The 18,546-nt window shown below is 42.4% G+C and overlaps 1 protein-coding gene across 9 annotated transcripts in view; it reads right to left on the bottom strand.

The window, feature by feature from the left end:
- Positions 1–18,546, bottom strand: part of LOC126188374 (glutamate-gated chloride channel) — a 681,209-nt gene that overhangs the window by 118,854 nt on the left and 543,809 nt on the right. For 8 of the 9 annotated variants that reach the window (XM_049929990.1, XM_049929998.1, XM_049929976.1 and 5 more), the window contains 3 exons: positions 13,316–13,385; positions 1,066–1,219; positions 160–242 (listed from right to left, as the gene is read on the bottom strand). In XM_049929990.1, coding sequence (XP_049785947.1) covers positions 160–242; positions 1,066–1,219; positions 13,316–13,385 — 307 coding nt within the window. Of the gene's footprint in view, positions 1–159; positions 243–1,065; positions 1,220–13,315; positions 13,386–13,848; positions 13,990–18,546 lie in introns of those variants that run through there. The other variant, XM_049930034.1, reaches the window with a different exon arrangement.

Below are 18,546 nucleotides of genomic sequence, written 5' to 3'. Positions count from 1 at the left end.
AAAGAAGATAGCTAAACATTTCGCAAATGTCAAGATTTTAGTCTTCCGACTACGACCAACAATAAGAAAGGGAAAGCTATAATCAGCCGAAGACGCAGCAAATTAGTATCGAGGTCAGATGTGCAGTTGTAAATGCGGATGTGATGATGCGGAACTCACAGCTGGCCATCCTCAGCGAGCAGACCTGCCTGTCGAGCGGATACAGCTTCAGGTTCATCGGGCAGGAGAGCGTCAGAGAGATTCTGAAACACACACATGCGTTGCGTTGCTCATACTGAACAGCCTTGACATATATTGAAGAATAAAACTAGTGTATTATCGACTTACATTTCGCTAAGCAACTACACAAATGAATGTAATAATATTTGACTATATTACGTATGAGAGTAATGATGAAATTAGCCTTTTCTTCTAAATTGTCAGTTGTGCTCGCGTTGTTATCCACAGTACTCTGATTACAAGATCTCACAGAAACTTCGTTGGTAATTTGCTCCATTACGGTCTATGCTTGCACCTGAGACAACGTAGCAGCTCCAGTGCAGTCGCCTGTCGTATCACCATTGAGAATAGTTGGAGACATTGCCTGTGTTTCTGTAGCGCTTAAGCTGATGCAATCTGTGAACGCTCCTACTTCATCCACTCTTTTTCCAGTTGTACTGTGGTGACGTATTCCCCTTGATAAATTTTGGCCGGAAAGTGAAATACATGCTCAGGCACAATGTCTCGGTTACCTCGCGCTGCCTGGTGAAGTTATAGCACAGTGTGTCTACAACAGGGAGCTGCTACGTCCATTTAGTGCGTAAGTCTGCATATGGAATTTTTGGTCTACTTTATTTAATCAAAATACTTTTGCTAACAATAGCAACAACGTGAAGTTGTGATGGTATTTTCCCTCACCCGTAAATACATGGTAATGTACTCATGGAAAGATGGGAGAAACGTAACATGCAAGAACAAAGAGAACACCTACTTCTGCTTAGCGTTGAATGGAATACTGTAACGAGGCACAGACATTATAATCCAAAATTTTTTTGTGTTAGTAAATTTTTCAGCCGCTCTTCTCACCTGATACTGTAGAGCACCGATCCGTAAGGAAAAATACGTATATAAACGTTGGGCATGATAATGTTATGAAAATGTCCTTCCTTTTCGTTAGAGAAAAATAAATCTGGCATCCATACTCTGTTGGCGTCTGTCAGTGTCAGGTACTTTATTTTTCCTGTAATAAAAGAACACACACAAGTGAATTAGTCGGGAAGTTTCTTTACCTGATTAAGATCAACTTGTCATAATTATGCAAAATTTTAATACAAAACTACATGTCACGTCGGTTTAAAGAAGCTTAGCTCACAATATTAGGGTAAGGAATATTTATGTTTATCTTAACTGAGACGGTTAGCGCAAGGTAGCTGTTTTTCAAATAGTGAGGAAATGCGACATTCCGTGTCTTCAAGCGCTTTGTGCCTATTAGTATAGCGCAAGTTATGTAGCAGCAACAGGTTTAATTAGTTAGTTACTTAGTTACTTGTTCCACTGATCAGTCTCATGGTACCCGTCATAATGTGGAACGTGTCATGCGCTTAAGAACTGCACACATGAATCAAGGTTTTTTTTTTTTTTTTTTTGTAAGCTTAAATTTTTTTTATTTACCTACCCCATTCTCTTAAATGGCAAAAAATGCATACATTATACCTACATATTTACCTATTCCTATTCAAGAATTCATCTATGGTATAGATGGAGTTGTCAAGGAGATATAACTTCATTTTATTTTTGAAACTATTTCTGCTGTCTTGTCATCCGCTTGTATCTACATTCATTCACATAAACGGTGAAAACTGGTTTGTAGAAGCGTTCATTACCGTCCTCAACACTTAGCAGCTATACCTTACATTTGAAAAAGAAGAGGCGCTCGATCTCATTTTTCAGTGTGTTCTGTGAAAAACAATAAAACGTCACACTGTTTGGATAAAATTAAAGGACTGGGCATACAAACATGCTACGACTAACCTAATAAGATGAGGGACTGAGAAATTTGAAAGCCTGGCGGGAAACCCAATCAACCTGATAAACAAAACTGAAACGATGGTGAACCCCGCGTAGTGTCATTGATGCTGTTTCCATTTTCCTTCTCTGACTTACATGTATGATAAGTAAAGGAAACAGTCTAAATGACTGTAACAGTGTTTCATCAAAAGCTGTTGTGGATACGACTGGAATTAAAGGGAGGTGGATGGAGAAACTGAATTTCAAAAACTAGCCTATACGTGCTAATGAGCGGGCCGCAGAACTTTAATTTGCCTTGAAGGCGTCACATTACATTCAGAATTGTCGAGTTCCCTTCCTCCATAAGACAATGAGAGATGATATGGTATTTAATTCTGAAGGATGATGCACAACCGTACGAGTTGGTAATATATGGCATTGGCCATCATCTTCCAGTCTACGAAATTCGGGGATGAAACTCACGATTTTTAATCAACCTCCTCGGAATACAGTTATGAATCGCTGTTACACAGCCAGCAAATGAAGTTGCTTTCCAGACCTAGATTCGAACAGTTGCCTATCAGGGATAGATCTCTTTTAATAGAGCTGTTCATAACACTTACTAGGCCGACTCAGCTTAAAAGTGCAATCGTGTAAGTCCTGCGATTCCAAAGTATTCCTGTCAACTCTTCAGCGTTAAAGATACTGGAATATTAACTTCATCTACAAGGAAGTGAAGCTTCACATATTTTACTGACTATTGGAAAATGTCATGGAATAAAACAAAAGTTTTGTTTTCGGATAGGTTGAAATGCGTAGGCCGAGTAATGGTTGGACACGCTTCATAAGTACAGATTTATTAAGACTGTTTTTACTTTAGACGAGCAAACACTAGGTGTGATGTGGAGAAAGGACTCACATTTGTATCTTGAAAGGGTGTTTTCTCCCTCTCCTTATTTTGTATGTATTAATTAACCGACAGTTACTGTACTCGGTTAGCAACCTTTCATACTCGTAATCCCGCTCACTTGCAAAGTATGTAAACTTCGTATCATTGGGAATAGACATTGAGATCGTTGGTCAGAGAGGTCAAACATCTCCAATAGGAGGGTTTCTAGTTGCTCACGTGTTTTGCGAAACCGTTCGTTGTCGTCGGGAACGCTTGAGGCGGAGGAGAAGAAAGCGGTACTCGCTTCGCGGGGATGGTCGAGGCTGAAACGGTCGGGCGAGTCTGACAAGCACTACGAGCCACCGTTGGGTCACAGGCTGTTGGTACTTGGCGACTAGTCTGATACGGCCTGTGATTTTCCCGCTTTCTCTTTGGTTGATTTGTTTTAATATTGCTTCCGTCTATTTCTGTAAATTTACGTGTGTAATTTATTTAATTCCGTCGCGACTTTCTTCGTGAGTTTGCACACATAGCGCTAGACAAGCTTCTGTGGTTTCAAAAAGCATCTCCCGGTGTTAATTCAGTGCTAAATATGTTTCAATATTGTTTTGATATCATCTCCGATTGCCCGCCTGTGTAGCTTATTCAGTTTGAATAATGTTTCTTTGTGAACTTCTACATGTGGTAATAGACAATATTTTGATTGTCTTTTGGTCTTAAGCATCTCCCCACAAAGCGTATCCTATACTCAGAATGATTCCAGCGTGCTTTAACATCATTCCTGATTTTTCGAGACTGTAGTTTACTCAGTTCAACCAAAATTTCTTTGCGAACTTGCGCATGCGGTAGTAGATACCCTCTGTACGTCTCATATTCATGAAAGTTTTGGTACCTTTTTTTTTCCTGACGAAAACATTTCAAAAGTTTTTTACTTTGGATTTTGCTATATTCCACGTTTAATTAATTGAATGTACTTAGTGCTTCCTTTTTCCATCTCGGCAAATGGTGAGTGATTTCAGTGAGGCACCTGTGCTAATAGGGTCTAGTTCTGGGCTAGCAGATGAGGGGAATGTAGGAGCTAGCAGCTCTGTTGTGAGTGGGTTACGCTTAATTCCTTTCTGCATGTTTTGCTACCCACGTAGCATTAAGTCCGCCGTTTCTTCACAAAAACGTCAGACAATTGACTACGCAACTGGTCTTCGTTATCAGTTTCTTACTTCCCCCAATTACTTTCTAGTTCATTATGCTAATAACATATTTCTTGTTTCGATTGAGTTGTGAATTGATGATTTTTGTTCCTTTCCGTTTATTCCCCTTCTTAATCGTCCTAGTGCTTGTGCGCCAGGATCTCTGATTATAACAGACTCCTAGGTGGGAAACTTCCCTAGAATTTTTGTGTCGCTTACATAGATGAACAACAATCTCATGTGCACTTCCCATATGACCCCTTGCAAGGTGAACTTATTACAAACTTGATTACATGCAACAATCGTAATGGTATTGTCCTGTAATACTGGAAAAATTATCTGCTGTCTGCGAATGTATATTAAGATTTATCCCAAAACTGGAACGTATTTTACTCATATATGGTTCACGTAAACCCCAGCTTAAATGATGACCGATAATGTTCCACTGAATTTTCATTCTTTCGGCTGGAATGAGTCTTTGGACCATTTACTTATAGAGAGAAAACTGATTAAATAGCGTTTCAAATTTCTCGGTTTTTTTCCACTGAAGATCTCGCTCTCGTCCAAGTATGAATGTTTCGATGAGCTCATGACAAGAGGGGAAAAATATTCCTTTCAGGAAAATGTTCGATCAGTAGTTCTGTTTTGGTTTTGTCTAGATGTAGATCCTTTATTCTCAGGGCGATCGAAAGGAAGATTCGGATTGAGCGTCCGGTGGATTAAAAGATCGTTAGAGGAAAGACACAAGCTTTTGGTTGAAGGACTGTGATTAACGTTTGGAGATGTTCTACAGCCTACACATACCACATTGTAGGCTAATACTTGCTATCGTTATGAATAATTTTCAAGTTAATATCCTATATGAAAAAAGGACATTTGATAGAAGAACACATACCAGATAGAACAAGGGGAAGAAAATCGGATGTGTCCTTTTCAAAGAAACTATCTCCTTGACTTAATCGATTTAGGTAAACGACGGAAAGCCTAAATGTTGATGGCCGGACCGAGATTTGCATCACTGCCCTGCCTAATGCGAACCGAATGGCTTGACAACTGCGCCCAATCACTCTGTTTTATTCCCTGAATGTTATCATAAAATTCCTATCTAAGTTATCGTCACAGCAAGTTTTTGCGCAGGACTTATGATTTAAGTATGACAGACAGTGAGGAAATTGTCAGGTCTCGTACAAATCGACGTCACTTTCATCCCGACTAATAATTACTGTGTCCTACAGGTACGCTAACATTTTACATATTTATACGTTTCTATTTATAGTGCTTGGACTGATTCAAGCATTTATTTTCGGAAGGATTTCCTTGCCGCTGGATTAGGCCCGTGCGGCACAGACAGCCCACTCAGAGCGGCAAATACTCTTCGCAGCCAGCCAGTTGCGTGTGAGCCCGCTGAGGCGCAGGCTTTGTGTGACTCGTGAATACACGCGGCGCTCCGCCACTGTCACTTGCAACCTACCACTACCCCCCAGGCTTCGCCCCATTAACGCACTGAAAAGTACAGGGTTATTACAAATGATTGAAGCGATTTCACAGCTCTACAATAACTTTATTATTTGAGATATTTTCAAAATGCTTTGCACACACATACAAAAACTCAAAAAGTTTTTTTTTAGGCATTCACAAATGTTCGATATGTGCCCCTTTAGTGATTCGGCAGACATCAAGCCGATAATCAAGTTCCTCCCACACTCGGCGCAGCATGTCCCCATCAATGAGTTCGAAAGCATCGTTGATGCGAGCTCGCACTTCTGGCACGTTTCTTGGTAGAGGAGGTTTAAACACTGAATCTTTCACATAACCCCACAGAAAGAAATCGCATGGGGTTAAGTCGGGAGAGCGTGGAGGCCATGACATGAATTACTGATCGTGATCTCCACCACGACCGATCCATCGTTTTCCAATCTCCTGTTTAAAAAATGCCGAACATCGTGATGGAAGTGCGGTGGAGCACCATCCTGTTGAAAGATGAAGTCGGCGCTGTCGGTCTCCAGTTGTGGCATGAGCCAATTTTCCAGCATGTCCAGATACACGTGTCCTGTAACGTTTTTTTCGCAGAAGAAAAAGGGGCCGTAAACTTTAAACCGTGAGATTGCACAAAACACGTTAACTTTTGGTGAACTGCGAATTTGCTGCACGAATGCGTGAGGATCCTCTACCGCCCAGATTCGCACATTGTGTCTGTTCACTTCACCATTAAGAAGAAATGTTGCTTCATCACTGAAAACAAGTTTCGCACTGAACGCATCCTCTTCCATGAGCTGTTGCAACCGCGCCGAAAAAATTCAAAGCGTTTGACTTTGTCATCGGGTGTCAGGGCTTGTAGCAATTGTAAACGGTAAGGCTTCTGCTTTAGCCTTTTCCGTAAGATTTTCCAAACCGTCGGCTGTGGTACGTTTAGCTCTCTGCTTGCTTTATTCGTCGACTTCCGCGGGCTACGCGTGTAAGTTGCCCGCACGCGTTCAACCGTTTCTTCGCTCACTGCAGGCCGACCCGTTGATTTCCCCTTACAGAGGCATCCAGAAGCTTTAAACTGCGCATACCATCCTGAAGTGTCGTTGCACTGTTATGACTGACTGATGTGAGTGCATTTCAAGCACGACATACGCTTTCTCGGCTCCTGTCGCCATTTCGTCTCACTGCGCTCTCGAGCGCTCTGGCGGCAGAAACCTGAAGTGCGGCTTCAGCAGAACAAAACTTTATGAGTTTTTCTACGTATCTGTAGTGAGTCGTGACCATATGTCAATGAATGGAGCTACAGTGAATTTATGAAATCGCTTCAATCATTTGTAATAGTCCTGTATAGTCATTCTCACAGTTCCTGGTATATTTCAGGAACAGCTGATTTTCGCACGAATTATACTGGTAATCGGGGTGAGCAGCGTATTGACCGTTGCGACGAAACTTTCGACATATTGACTGATTATCACCATTCGTACGGTAATGCAACAACCTTCATGTGACTTCCTGCTGCTTCTGCATTAATGACCGATATTTATTAGGCGTACTACACCGTACCATATCGTCGACTACTAATCAAGGTACGATCATATGGAGTTTCTCCACAAATACGTGATTGGCTCGAGGGCTGTTTCCTTAATAGACCGCCGTACGCTATACTGGACGGAGAATATTCCACACAAACGAAAGTGGCGCACCCTTTGCCCCAGCGAAGCATGACAGGAGCTTCAATGTTCTACATAAACGGTTTATCACATAGGATCGGGAACACTACTACACTGTTGACTGATGATGCTGTGTGCACAGTAAAGTATCATTGTTGAACGTCAGTAGCGAACTGTAAAAATACGTGGACAATATATTCAGTTTCTATAGTGAACAGCAGCTTTCTTTAAATGTGGATAAATGTAAGCTAATACCTATAACAAAGACAAATACCACGTTAGTATCTGATATTAGGATTAATTGCGAACATGTTGAGCACGTCACTTTGTGTAAGTATTCATGGCTAATAGTAAGAAGCGATACGAAGTGGATGATCGCTTAAAACCAGTATTACGGAAGGCGGGTGGAAGACATAGCTTTGTTGGGAGGGTTTTGCGAAAATGCAATGCATCTGAACAAAAAAATCGCATTCCAGACACTTGAGCGATAAGTTATAGAGTATTGTTCCTGGATTTTTGACTCCTCGTCAAGTGAGCTTCACAACAGACACCGAACGATTCAAGAGATGCGTTGCTAGGTTCGTAATGTGTCTGTTTTGCTCATACGAAAGCATAACAGAAATGCTCGTGAAACTTAAATGGGAATCTTTGGAAGAAATACGATGTACTAGTTCTCGCGAAATCCTGTTGGGTAAACTTGCAGAACATGTATTCGGACAAGAATGTGCGACCATTATGATGACGCCAAAGTATATATCGCTTAGGTATGATGAAGTTATCATAATGTGAGATTAGGGCACGTACAAAGTCCCTTAAGAAAAAAAAGGAGTATCATCTTCTGACTGATTTTGATGTGGCCCGCCATCATCATTGTTAAAACGTCCTCAATTATTTTCGGGATGTATTCCAATTTTTGTCTTTCTCTACAGTTTTTACTCAGTACAGCTCCCTCGGATACCTTGGAAGTTATTCGCTATTGTCTTAACGGATTTTCTATCATCTTGTCCCTTCTTTTCAGTGTTTTCCGTGTATTCCTTTTCTCGCCGATGCTGCAAAGAACTCCCTCATTCCTTATGTTGTCAGTTCACCTAATTTTTAACATTCGTCTGTTTGACCACATCTCAAATGCTTCCATTCTCTCCTGGTCGGGTTTTCCCACATACTACGTTTCACTGCCGTACGATGCTGTGCTCCAAACGTACATTCTCTGATCGCCGCCTACCCTGCTTTAAAGACCAGGCAAGCCTTCGATGTCCGTATTCGACCTTCAAGCGTGGACGACCAGTACCTTGTAGCCTACTCGTGGTTTCACCGTCCTTCAAGCGCTTTTCATAGATACACACAACTGCAGCACGTGAGCAGGCGAAGAGCTTCGCCGTTTCTGAGATTCTCCTTCGCACACGCCAGTCCATAACAAACTATCTTTGTGAATGTCGCTAATGTCAGTGGATTTCTTGTTTGACGCCCGTGTCGTCGCTCAAATGAAACAACACCTATCTCTCTCTCTTTTCTCTAAAAGCAGTTGCGTGCAGTGTTTACCTTTTTTGGCACGTACTGCACCGGGTCGGGGCGATTAAACATCTGTTTTGCCTCTGCTCTGTTTACATTCTCTCCTTACCGCTCCACGTGTCCGCAACTCAACCAGGCGGAATTCCATCTCGTGGTGGGTAGTGGTCATAATGTTTTGGCGCATGTACATACACACATCAAGAAAAGTATTGCATCAACTGGGTTCCCAGAACTCCTGAAGACAGACGTTGACTGTGGATATTGTATCACAGACACAGTCCCTTTGACTGTTCGGAGATGTCATTAACCCCCCCCCCCCCCCCAAAGACGTAAACAACCATGCATGAGCAGTGTCCATTAGACGGAGGGGTCCCGACAGCTGATCAGTTCCAGTCGTTCCATCAGGAAGGAGGTACACGGCTCGTGTTGTCTGAAGTTCAACCATGCCTAGGTGGTCAATACCGCGATCCGATCGCGTCCGCATTGTTACTTTGAGCCAGGAAGGGCTCTCAACAAGGGAAGTGTCCAGACGTCTCGGAGTGAACCAAAGCGATGTTGTTCGGACGCGGAGGAGGTACAGAGAGACAGGAACTGTCGATGACATGCCTCGCTCAGGCCTCGCAAGGGCTACTACTGCAATGGATGACAGCTACCTACGGATTATGGCTCGGAGGAACCCTGCCAGCAACGCCACCATGTTGAATAATGCTTTTTGTGCAGCCACAGGACGTCTTGTTACGACTCAAATTGTGCGCAATAGGCTGCATGATGCGCAACTTCACTCCCGACGCCCATGGCGAGGTCCACCTTTGCAACCACGACACCATGCAGGGCGGTACAGATGGGCCCAACAACATGCCGAATGGACCGCCCAGGATCGACATCACGTTTCTCTTCACCTATGAGTGTCGCATATGCCTTCAACAGGAAAATCGTCGGAGATGTATTTGGAGGCAGCCCAGTCAGACTGAATGCCTTATACACACTGTACAGGGAGTGCAACAAGGTGGAGGCCCCTGCTGTTTTGGGAAGGCATTATGTGGGGCCGACGTACACTGCTGGTGGTCATGGAAGGCGCTGTAACGGCTGTGCGATACGTGAATGCCCTCCTCCGAACGACAGTGCAACCATATCGGTAGCTTATTGGCAAGGCATTCGTTTTCATGGACGACAATTCGCGTCCCCATAGTGCACATCTGTGAATGACTTCCTTCAGGATAACGTCATCGCTTGAGTTGAGTGGCCAGCATGTTCTCCAGACATGAACCATATCGAACATGCTGAGGATAGATTGAAAAGGGCTGCTTATGGATGACGTAGCCCACCAACCACTCTGAGGAATCTACGCCGAATCGCCGTTGAGAAGTGGGACAATCTGGACCAACAGTGCCTTGATGGACTTGTGGATAGTATGCCACGACGAATACAGTCATGCATCAATGCAAGAGGACGCGCTATTAGAGGTACCGGTGTATGCAGCAGTCTGTACTACCACCTCTGAAGGTCTCGCTGTATGATGGTACAACATGCAATGTGTAGTTTTCATTAGCAATAAAAAGGGCGGAATTGATGTTTATGTTGACCTCTGTTCCAATTTTCTGTACAGGTTCCGGAACTCTTGGAACCGAGGTGATGCAAAACTTTTTTTGACATGTGTATATGTCACCTAGGGATTGTTATTCCTTAACAAGAGTAACAAAACTCACTTTTCGTCGAGCTTACCTGTTGTGTATCCCTCGAAATGATCTTGTAATAATAATATTACTGTGCCCTATCTCTCTCGTCCTGAACGTTCGTGAACAAAGGACTAGCAATATATTAGTTAGTCGTAATATGATTTTCCTACTTTCTATCTTATTCTGCGACTCGAAGAAAATTAAACTTGCTTAGTTATTTCTTATTTTTGCACCAAACTCCAGTCTCTTTAGAGATTATTCGACAAAGTAAACTACAGTATTAATTTAATTACTAGAATAGGTAAAACCGCATTATAACTAAGAGCAGCTTGGAACCTCGAAGTGTAACAATTATGCATCTCTGCAAAAATGTGGTTGGAGGACATAGGCACGATGGCTTGCAATTAAAATCATGAAATTTGTCGACGTCGACTAGAAGAAAAGAGAGATCGTGACACTGCAGAATGTGACTAAACGAGTTGACTGAGTGGATAGTGTGCAAATTACGATAGGAGGATAGTGAGATTCAGGTATCTACGCCAAAGAAGAAGCAACACCCTCCCAATGAGCATTCAATTTATGGTATGGATACGTTGTTTTGTTACACTTTCGGCAGTATTATGAAGAATATAGGGATGTACTTACTCAGCAAAAATTTCATACATTTTGCTTCAAAAACCTTGAATATGTGGTCAGCAAAGAACACGTCTCAACGGCTACTGCATCAATGGTATTAGATGTAGTCAGTTGACAGATTAAACGAGTAGTTGTGGGTAAGCGACAAAACAGAATTACGAAGAGGGCTTATTACATTCCTACAGAACATTGTTTGATATCGCACATCTATGACCAATGTTGATTCACATAAAATAAATAGAAAAATTATATTCATGTTCAATCTAATAATTCTTACTCTGCGTTCACAGAAACAGTTTGAGACGCTACACGAAGCTGAATGCATTTCTAGTTTTTTCCCGATACACTGATCTTTCGTTTCTTTATATACAGTTTCAATACGAATCTCACTGCCAAATTTCGGAGACTGCGATATTTTCTGAAATTTGGTACAAGAGACCCGTGATCGCCGGCTGATCGTTACAGAGTAACTGTACGTCGTCTAATTTCTTACCCTCTTTTATCTTTGTGTCTGAATTACACTGAAAATTTGTATGCCACAGCCCAACTGTCGCCGGTATGTAGTCTCTCATTTTTGGAAAGAAAATTTTCCATTCATTGTCGGTACTTACTGTTGACAACAATCGCGCCCATTTTCCTCTTCACCCTCAAGCTTGCTGTTCGGTTCTGTCTCAGGATTTCGTTTCCGGCAGTACTAGTTTTACTTTAACAGTAATACACAGTAGTACGAATAGATTTACTGGTGAAGAATTTTCCGATAGGCACCTGTTGTGTGAATCCACTGAATGCATTAAGAGAACGGTACAATGACGCTATCCTGAACTGTTACCGCAGCGATTGTAACTGCATGGCGGTACGTTTGCATCTGCCTGAGTCTTGTTGTACTACTCTGTGTTTTGCATTGTATATTTTTGTGATTCATTATCACAGAGTTTTTCATTGATGTATAGGTATTTCCATGGAAACAAAGGAATATGGGGTAACAAAGGTAATGTATAATAATTACATTATTACACTATAACAAGCGCCTTATACCAGAATTCTTAGAAAATAGCCGTTAGAAACCTTCTAAATTTTGTCAGTGTAACAAAATGACACAGACAAACTTCGAGAAGCTGTAAAGCATGGGCCGCCTCTATGGCAGCAGACGTGACTTTTATAAGCTGGCGGACTGTAAGCGGGACTTTATGCAATGGATCTGATCGTAGTCAGGACGTGAAAAATTTAATGCCTTGTCGGATTTTTGGTTGAGGTGTCCCACGGGGTGGATTCAGGCGCATTTTGGGAAGAATGTTCTTCCTCGCCGCCCATTGGCTCTTTTCCTTCTGGATACGCAAAAATTGTGTCGTATATGTATTTGTACAGAGTAGGTGAATATAACGTGTGCGTGTATATCCAAGTTCAAAAAAAAAAGTTCAAATGTGTGTGAAATCTTATAGGACTCAACTGCTAAGTTCATCAGTCCCTAAGCTTACACACTACTTAACCTAAATTATCCTGAGGACAAACACACACACCCATGCCCAAGGGAGGACTCGAACCTCCGCCGGGACCAGCCGCACAGTCCATGACTGCAGCGCCTCAGAGCGCTCGGCTAATCCCGCGCGGCTGTATAGCCAAGTGCGGTGTAAATGTTTTATGATGGTTATGAGAGAAGGGAGAGGGTGAATCCCGGTGGTGTGGTATAGCCTATCCTCTTAGATGGCGCCGAGGGACGCTCCGAAATTAATATCCCATCCAACAGAGGGATCACTAACAACAACAGTGTCGCATGCCCTCACTTCGTGAGGCACTGTGGAGAGTTTTAGAATCTGAACCAGGGCACTGGCGTAAAGACTAGTGAATTAAAAAGGCCCCCACGTCTCCTTCCTCTTGTTGGCCAGATAACGGCAGTGCAAACTGCATCCATCACCAGGATTCGAACCAGCTTACCTTCGAGTCGAGCGACACCGCACAGGCGTGCGTTAGCAACCTCGGTTACGGAGGCGTCCCCCCACGCCACAAGACTGTAGAGACCACTGTATTCAGTGAGCTCAGAGTAGTAACTGACTTTTTCTGCCAAGGCGTGATCTAGCGGAAAGCCTTTGCCTCTACAACCTCGACGCCCTGTAGCGTTAATGAACTTAGTTTCTTCATGTGGGTTCCTATGCTCTACTTTTTCTCAAGACACACTCTACGACACCTCGAAGTTTGTCTATGTAATTTTGTTATGTCCTGTATTTCTCTCTCAACCCGTTATGACAGGGATCTGTGAGTAAGCTTGTGAAATTAATGTGAAGTGTGACAAGTACCAACCTTTGAAGTCATTGAACTTGAGCCGCTCATCCATCCACTGCTCTCTGAATGTCAGCTGGACGCTGTATTCCTGCAACACATGAACACGTGGCCAACTCTGCCTGTGCGACCATTTTCGTACTTCTAGCCTATCCTACTTTGACTCTACACTTAATCACTGACTGCTTGACTTGTAAGTAACTGCAAAAGTTTCTGTTTTTCATTTACGTTATTACTTTTCCTTTAGATTTGGACAATTGACTTTTCTGAACGTAAGAAAACAGTCAAGTACATAAATATCTCAAGGCCACAACGACAAACAACATTAAACATTGATCTAGCATACACATAACAACAGGCCAACATACTCCAAATGATCTGACAATAGTAATGCACGAAATACTAAAGCAAGTGTTGCAAAGAGAGAGAGAGAGTCTGTTAGAAGGAGTAAACAAAGTACATACTTGACACCGATTCAGAACATGCAAGCATACAACAATATTACAAAATAAAAGAGAGAGAAGAGAAGAGTAAGTGTAGCGTGTTACTGGTACCTTATTCGGAGTCGCACACGCGGCGCCTGATTGGCGGCCGGGTCGGTGAGCCTGGCTCCTGTTGAGAACACGTGTAACAAACACATGACGCTGGGCCGAGGGCGGCGTGCGGGGTCCGGGCGGCATGCAAGCGGGGCAGCGCAGCGGAACATCTACAGGCGTGGGGGAAGGGGGCGGGCAGCACGATTATAGAAATGAGGAAGATGCCCAAATGTACACAGATGCCACTCTTGTTACGTGCCCACAAAAACCACGGGACGGGGCGAGGAGGGGGAGGGGGAGAGGGACGGGCCGCGGTGGGGGAGGGGGAGCGGGAAGGAGAGGGAGTGGGGGGCGCCCAGCACCGCCGCCGTCGCCTGTCTGCTCCCGTAGGGGGTTCCCCTCTCACCTGCTATTTGCCGCTACAACTGTCCCGTGACGAGATGCGAGAGCTGTTTCTGGTCCAACAACTCGTTCTCATATTAGCCTAAGAATAGAGTTTTTCGTGCAGGTAAACATATCATTGCCATTCGAGACAAGCAGCTCGATTTATGTGTTGAAAGACTGACGATGAAAAAAACGGGTAAAAAGTGTGTTAAGGGGGTGTTTAAACGAAATCAATTAAAATTATGGGATCGTATTTATATTATGACATGTTGTTGTTGTTGTGATCTTCAGTCCTGAGACTGGTTTGATGCAGCTCTCCATGCTAATCTATCCTGTGCAAGCTCCTTCATCTCCCAGTACCTACTGCAACCTACATCCTTCTCAATCTGCTTAGTGTATTCATCTCTTGGTCTCCCTCTACGATTTTTACCCTCCACACTGCCCTCCAATGCTAAATTTGTGATACCTCAACCATACAGTAAACTGCATGCCCTCGTAAAAAATTACGGCTGTAGTTTCCCCTTGCTTTCAGCCGTTCGCAGTACCACAACAGCAAGGCCGTTTTGGTTAATGTTACAAGGCCACATATATGACATGTATGACATATACACGTAATACTGATGGCGCCGGCCGTAAACTGATCCACTGAACAGAAGAACAACGGCTATATTTATAGAATTAAACATTTGTTGTGTCCCATCGCTAATTATGTAAATGTGCCATCGCACAATAGGTCAAGCAACTCGTTTTGCGCATTTCAGCTAATGACGTAATAAAGAGAAAGAAGGGGAAAAATGTTAAGCGAGGAGTTTCAGACTCACTGGAGACGCAGAATGCAATTTCATCACGTCGAAACTCTTGTCAGAGACGAGTCAAAGCTCTGGTAATTAATTCTTTTAAGTACACCGTGTACAACGTTTCGTGATATTTGAAAGGGTGCATATTCGTACATTTCTCTAAGCACAGCAGGCTATTCGAGTAATAGCCGCGCGGGATTAGCCGAGCGGTCTCAGGCGCTGCAGTCATGGACTGTACGGCTGGTCCCGGCGGAATTTCGAGTCCTCCCTCGGGCATGGGTGTGTGTGTTTGTCCTTAGGATAATTTAGGTTAAGTAGTGTGTAAGCTTCCGGACTGATGACCTTAGCAGTTAAGTCCCATAAGATTTCACACACATTAGAACATTATTCGAGTAATAACGAAATTGGAATAAGAGACGTATAGCCAACTACCTGGTAGTGGGTGTCCCAGTTGGGAATTGTTTGAGTTTCAACATTTCTCTTAGAATCAAGCGAAAACTCGACCAAAACCAGAGATGGCTCTTACTTTATAATTTAATTCCGAAACAACACGTTCAAGACATAAAAAGTAATACAAAATAAAGCCGATAACCTGTACATGTGCAGTGTACCTACGGCACTATCGACCGAAGACGACGCTGTGCTTCTTCAACAATAAGAAAGGTATATATAAGGTCATATGAAGACTGCAATTACGCGAACGAAAATCTTGTTATCCATCTGGAAAAACATGACAGTTTAGTGTAACTCGTGCAGTAAAAATGATGCGGACAGTGCTGCTACCATAATTTCTTCATAAAAGGAGAAAATTAGTGACACCTGTTTTTATAGTAATTTTTAATTTGTTCCTGTTCATATGCCATACTCATTTGTGTGAAAATTGACTGTAAATGTTGCCATTTAGACAGTACCACTTTTTTACACTAGTAAGCTTAGTTATGATTAGATTTGCTAAGGAATGCGTCAGTGTATAGGGACGTACACAACAGCCTTCCTACATTCGGTTGATTCTGTGTTTGTTCTTTAACATTCGTTTACACTTGTATAATTCAGAAATGACTGTGACGAAAACAAGAGTGCGCGGCGAGGAAGATTCTCTTATGTCTCAGTTAAATCAGACGCGAAATGCGAAGACTGTGTGGTCCGTAGGACACGTTTGAGCGTGAGTGTGTATGTGTGTGCGCGCGCGTGTGGGCGTGTGTGTGTATGTGTGTGTGTGTGTGTGTGTGTGTGTGTGTGTGTGTGTGTGTGTGTGTGCGTGATCTGACATTATTATTTGAAACTGAGTCTTGTTCGTCACAGTTTCTTGCCCGTATAGAGTTGGCAAATGCTTTCCAGCACTCTGGTGTGGACTGCATTGGTTGCTGTTACAGAAAATATAATGAGAGCTGTCTCAGTGTTACTGTTGATGAACGTGGGATTGAAGTAACAGTATTTATAATGCAGTTCTACGTGTCCTACCATTAAATGAGATTTCCGGTGTTATGTTTTAAAGTGGTAGCGTTTTATGTTAATGTGGCTATTAGGTTTTCCCAAAGAGAAAACGGACATCACGAAGCACGTAGGATGGTGTGACAATCGGGGGGGAGCATCGGGAGACAGACAGGGTAGGTGGCGGCGCAAGGCGCCTACCCACGCCTCAGGGCGGCCTCATAGCTGGCTGCACTCACTCGCAAGCCATCGGCCGCTACCTCGCACATCTTCCAACTGTAGCTCCTCTGTTCGTGCGTTCACTGACAAAGCTGCTGGTCCCTTCGTTGCCTGCTCTCGACTTATTCTTCTGTTAAAATCGTGAAACAACAGTGAGGCAAAGTGATTTATTTTTAGTGTAGCAACCCAGTTTAATTTCTTGGTATCCGGAAAGTTAAATGTGAAACTAACAACCGTCAAATACATTTCTACGAATAAGCAGCCGCTGTATCACACCGCCACGGCCTAATAGCGTTGTTATTAAAATTTCCAGCCAGTGTCTGTCAGTTTATGTATCAAAGGAAGAGAGAGAAAATCGGTCAAGCAGAGTGCTATAAAATTTATACATTAGTTTCTTGGGAAATAATTATTATGATAGCTAATATTTCATTCCACTGACAATTATCACTTCAACGGAATTTCAAAATACGGGTAAAAGTGAAAACATGCAAACACCAAACATTTTCTCATTGCCAGTGTCATGTTAAGCAATTGTGTAAGGTAACTGAGAAAGTAGCAACTAGTTCGCAAGACTGTAGTTGTTGCTCAAGTGCTTGCTTCGCTCGATTCAGTTATTTTCGAGTTATGCATGTAGTGCGGTGAGATTCGTTTCGAATTCATACGTTGCAACAAAAACAGAAAGCAGAGCAACTGAGGGAGTTAACAGTAAGCTTTAGAAGTACACATAACACTGATTTATTGTGGAAGCTACGCATGTCTCGGATCTGTTTTAGCTGTGCTTTATTTAGAGGGAAGCAGCGAGTTTAAGGATGGCAGTTTTAGGGCGGGCTGGAGGGCCAACCCGACATGAGGGGGTGGGAGTCTTCGCCCCAGGACACAGTCGCTGGAACAGCATGCCACCAAGCAGGCAAGATTCCTTCAAACAAACAGTCATGGTGTTCCAGGAAATTTGTACTCCCTGGCGAAGAGGCGTATGGTTATTTAAAAGTTCTCTTTGTGTATCTTTGCAACTACTGAAATAATTACGATTAAAACACAGAAAAATAAAATATCCAATGTCCAAATCATTTAAACACACAAAATTAACACATACAAAAGTTACTTTTAAAAAAATAAAATAATTTCAGTCTAACCCGCTCTGTGTTAAAGACGTATATCCCTTTTTAATCAAGCGAAATGTTATTTTAAATATTGCAGCTTTACAAGTTTCCTCTCATTATGCATTTTATTTATACAGCGTTACGTAATGAGATACCTGGTTGTCAAGCGTCAGTTTGAAGTTGCAGAGCTTAATACCTGCTTTGAATAACAATGGTGCATTAAAAGTGCAGTTATATCTTCCCAAATATTTTGTTTCTTTTCCAACATTACAAACTAACGCTACCATTCAGCCAGCATACTTACCTTCGTGAATCTGGAGATAACATCACAGCATCTTTAGGGTATAATTTTCACAGTATTGTATCGAAATATCTTAATTTTTATTTGTAATGTTTCTGAAATGAATGTTGTGAAAATAAAATGCCATAATGTGAGGAAAAGTAATTATATCGAGACCAGAGGAACTGTACTTTTGTGTTTAAATCTTATATTTAAAGTGTATAACCCAGATCACTTAACACACTATATGTTTAACCAATTTAATACCGTATCATGATACTCAAAGTTTAAAATATTTACTCGTACAATTGTGAGAGAAGTCTCAGCCTCAATTTTTTAAAATTATTTATTTCACTTACAATAACATGTTAGACATCAAACTGTTAATTATTTATAACTGATCCCTTCCCCAATTTCTTAACTCATTCATTAGTGGATGTTAATGGATAGCAGTACAGTAAACACAGGATAGCAGAAGCGGCAAAGGATACTGCTCTTGCTTTTG

This window comes from Schistocerca cancellata, chromosome 1, assembly GCF_023864275.1.
Source record: "Schistocerca cancellata isolate TAMUIC-IGC-003103 chromosome 1, iqSchCanc2.1, whole genome shotgun sequence".
In the NCBI taxonomy this organism is placed as follows: domain Eukaryota; kingdom Metazoa; phylum Arthropoda; class Insecta; order Orthoptera; family Acrididae; genus Schistocerca; species Schistocerca cancellata.
This window is presented reverse-complemented; position numbering and strand designations above follow the sequence as displayed.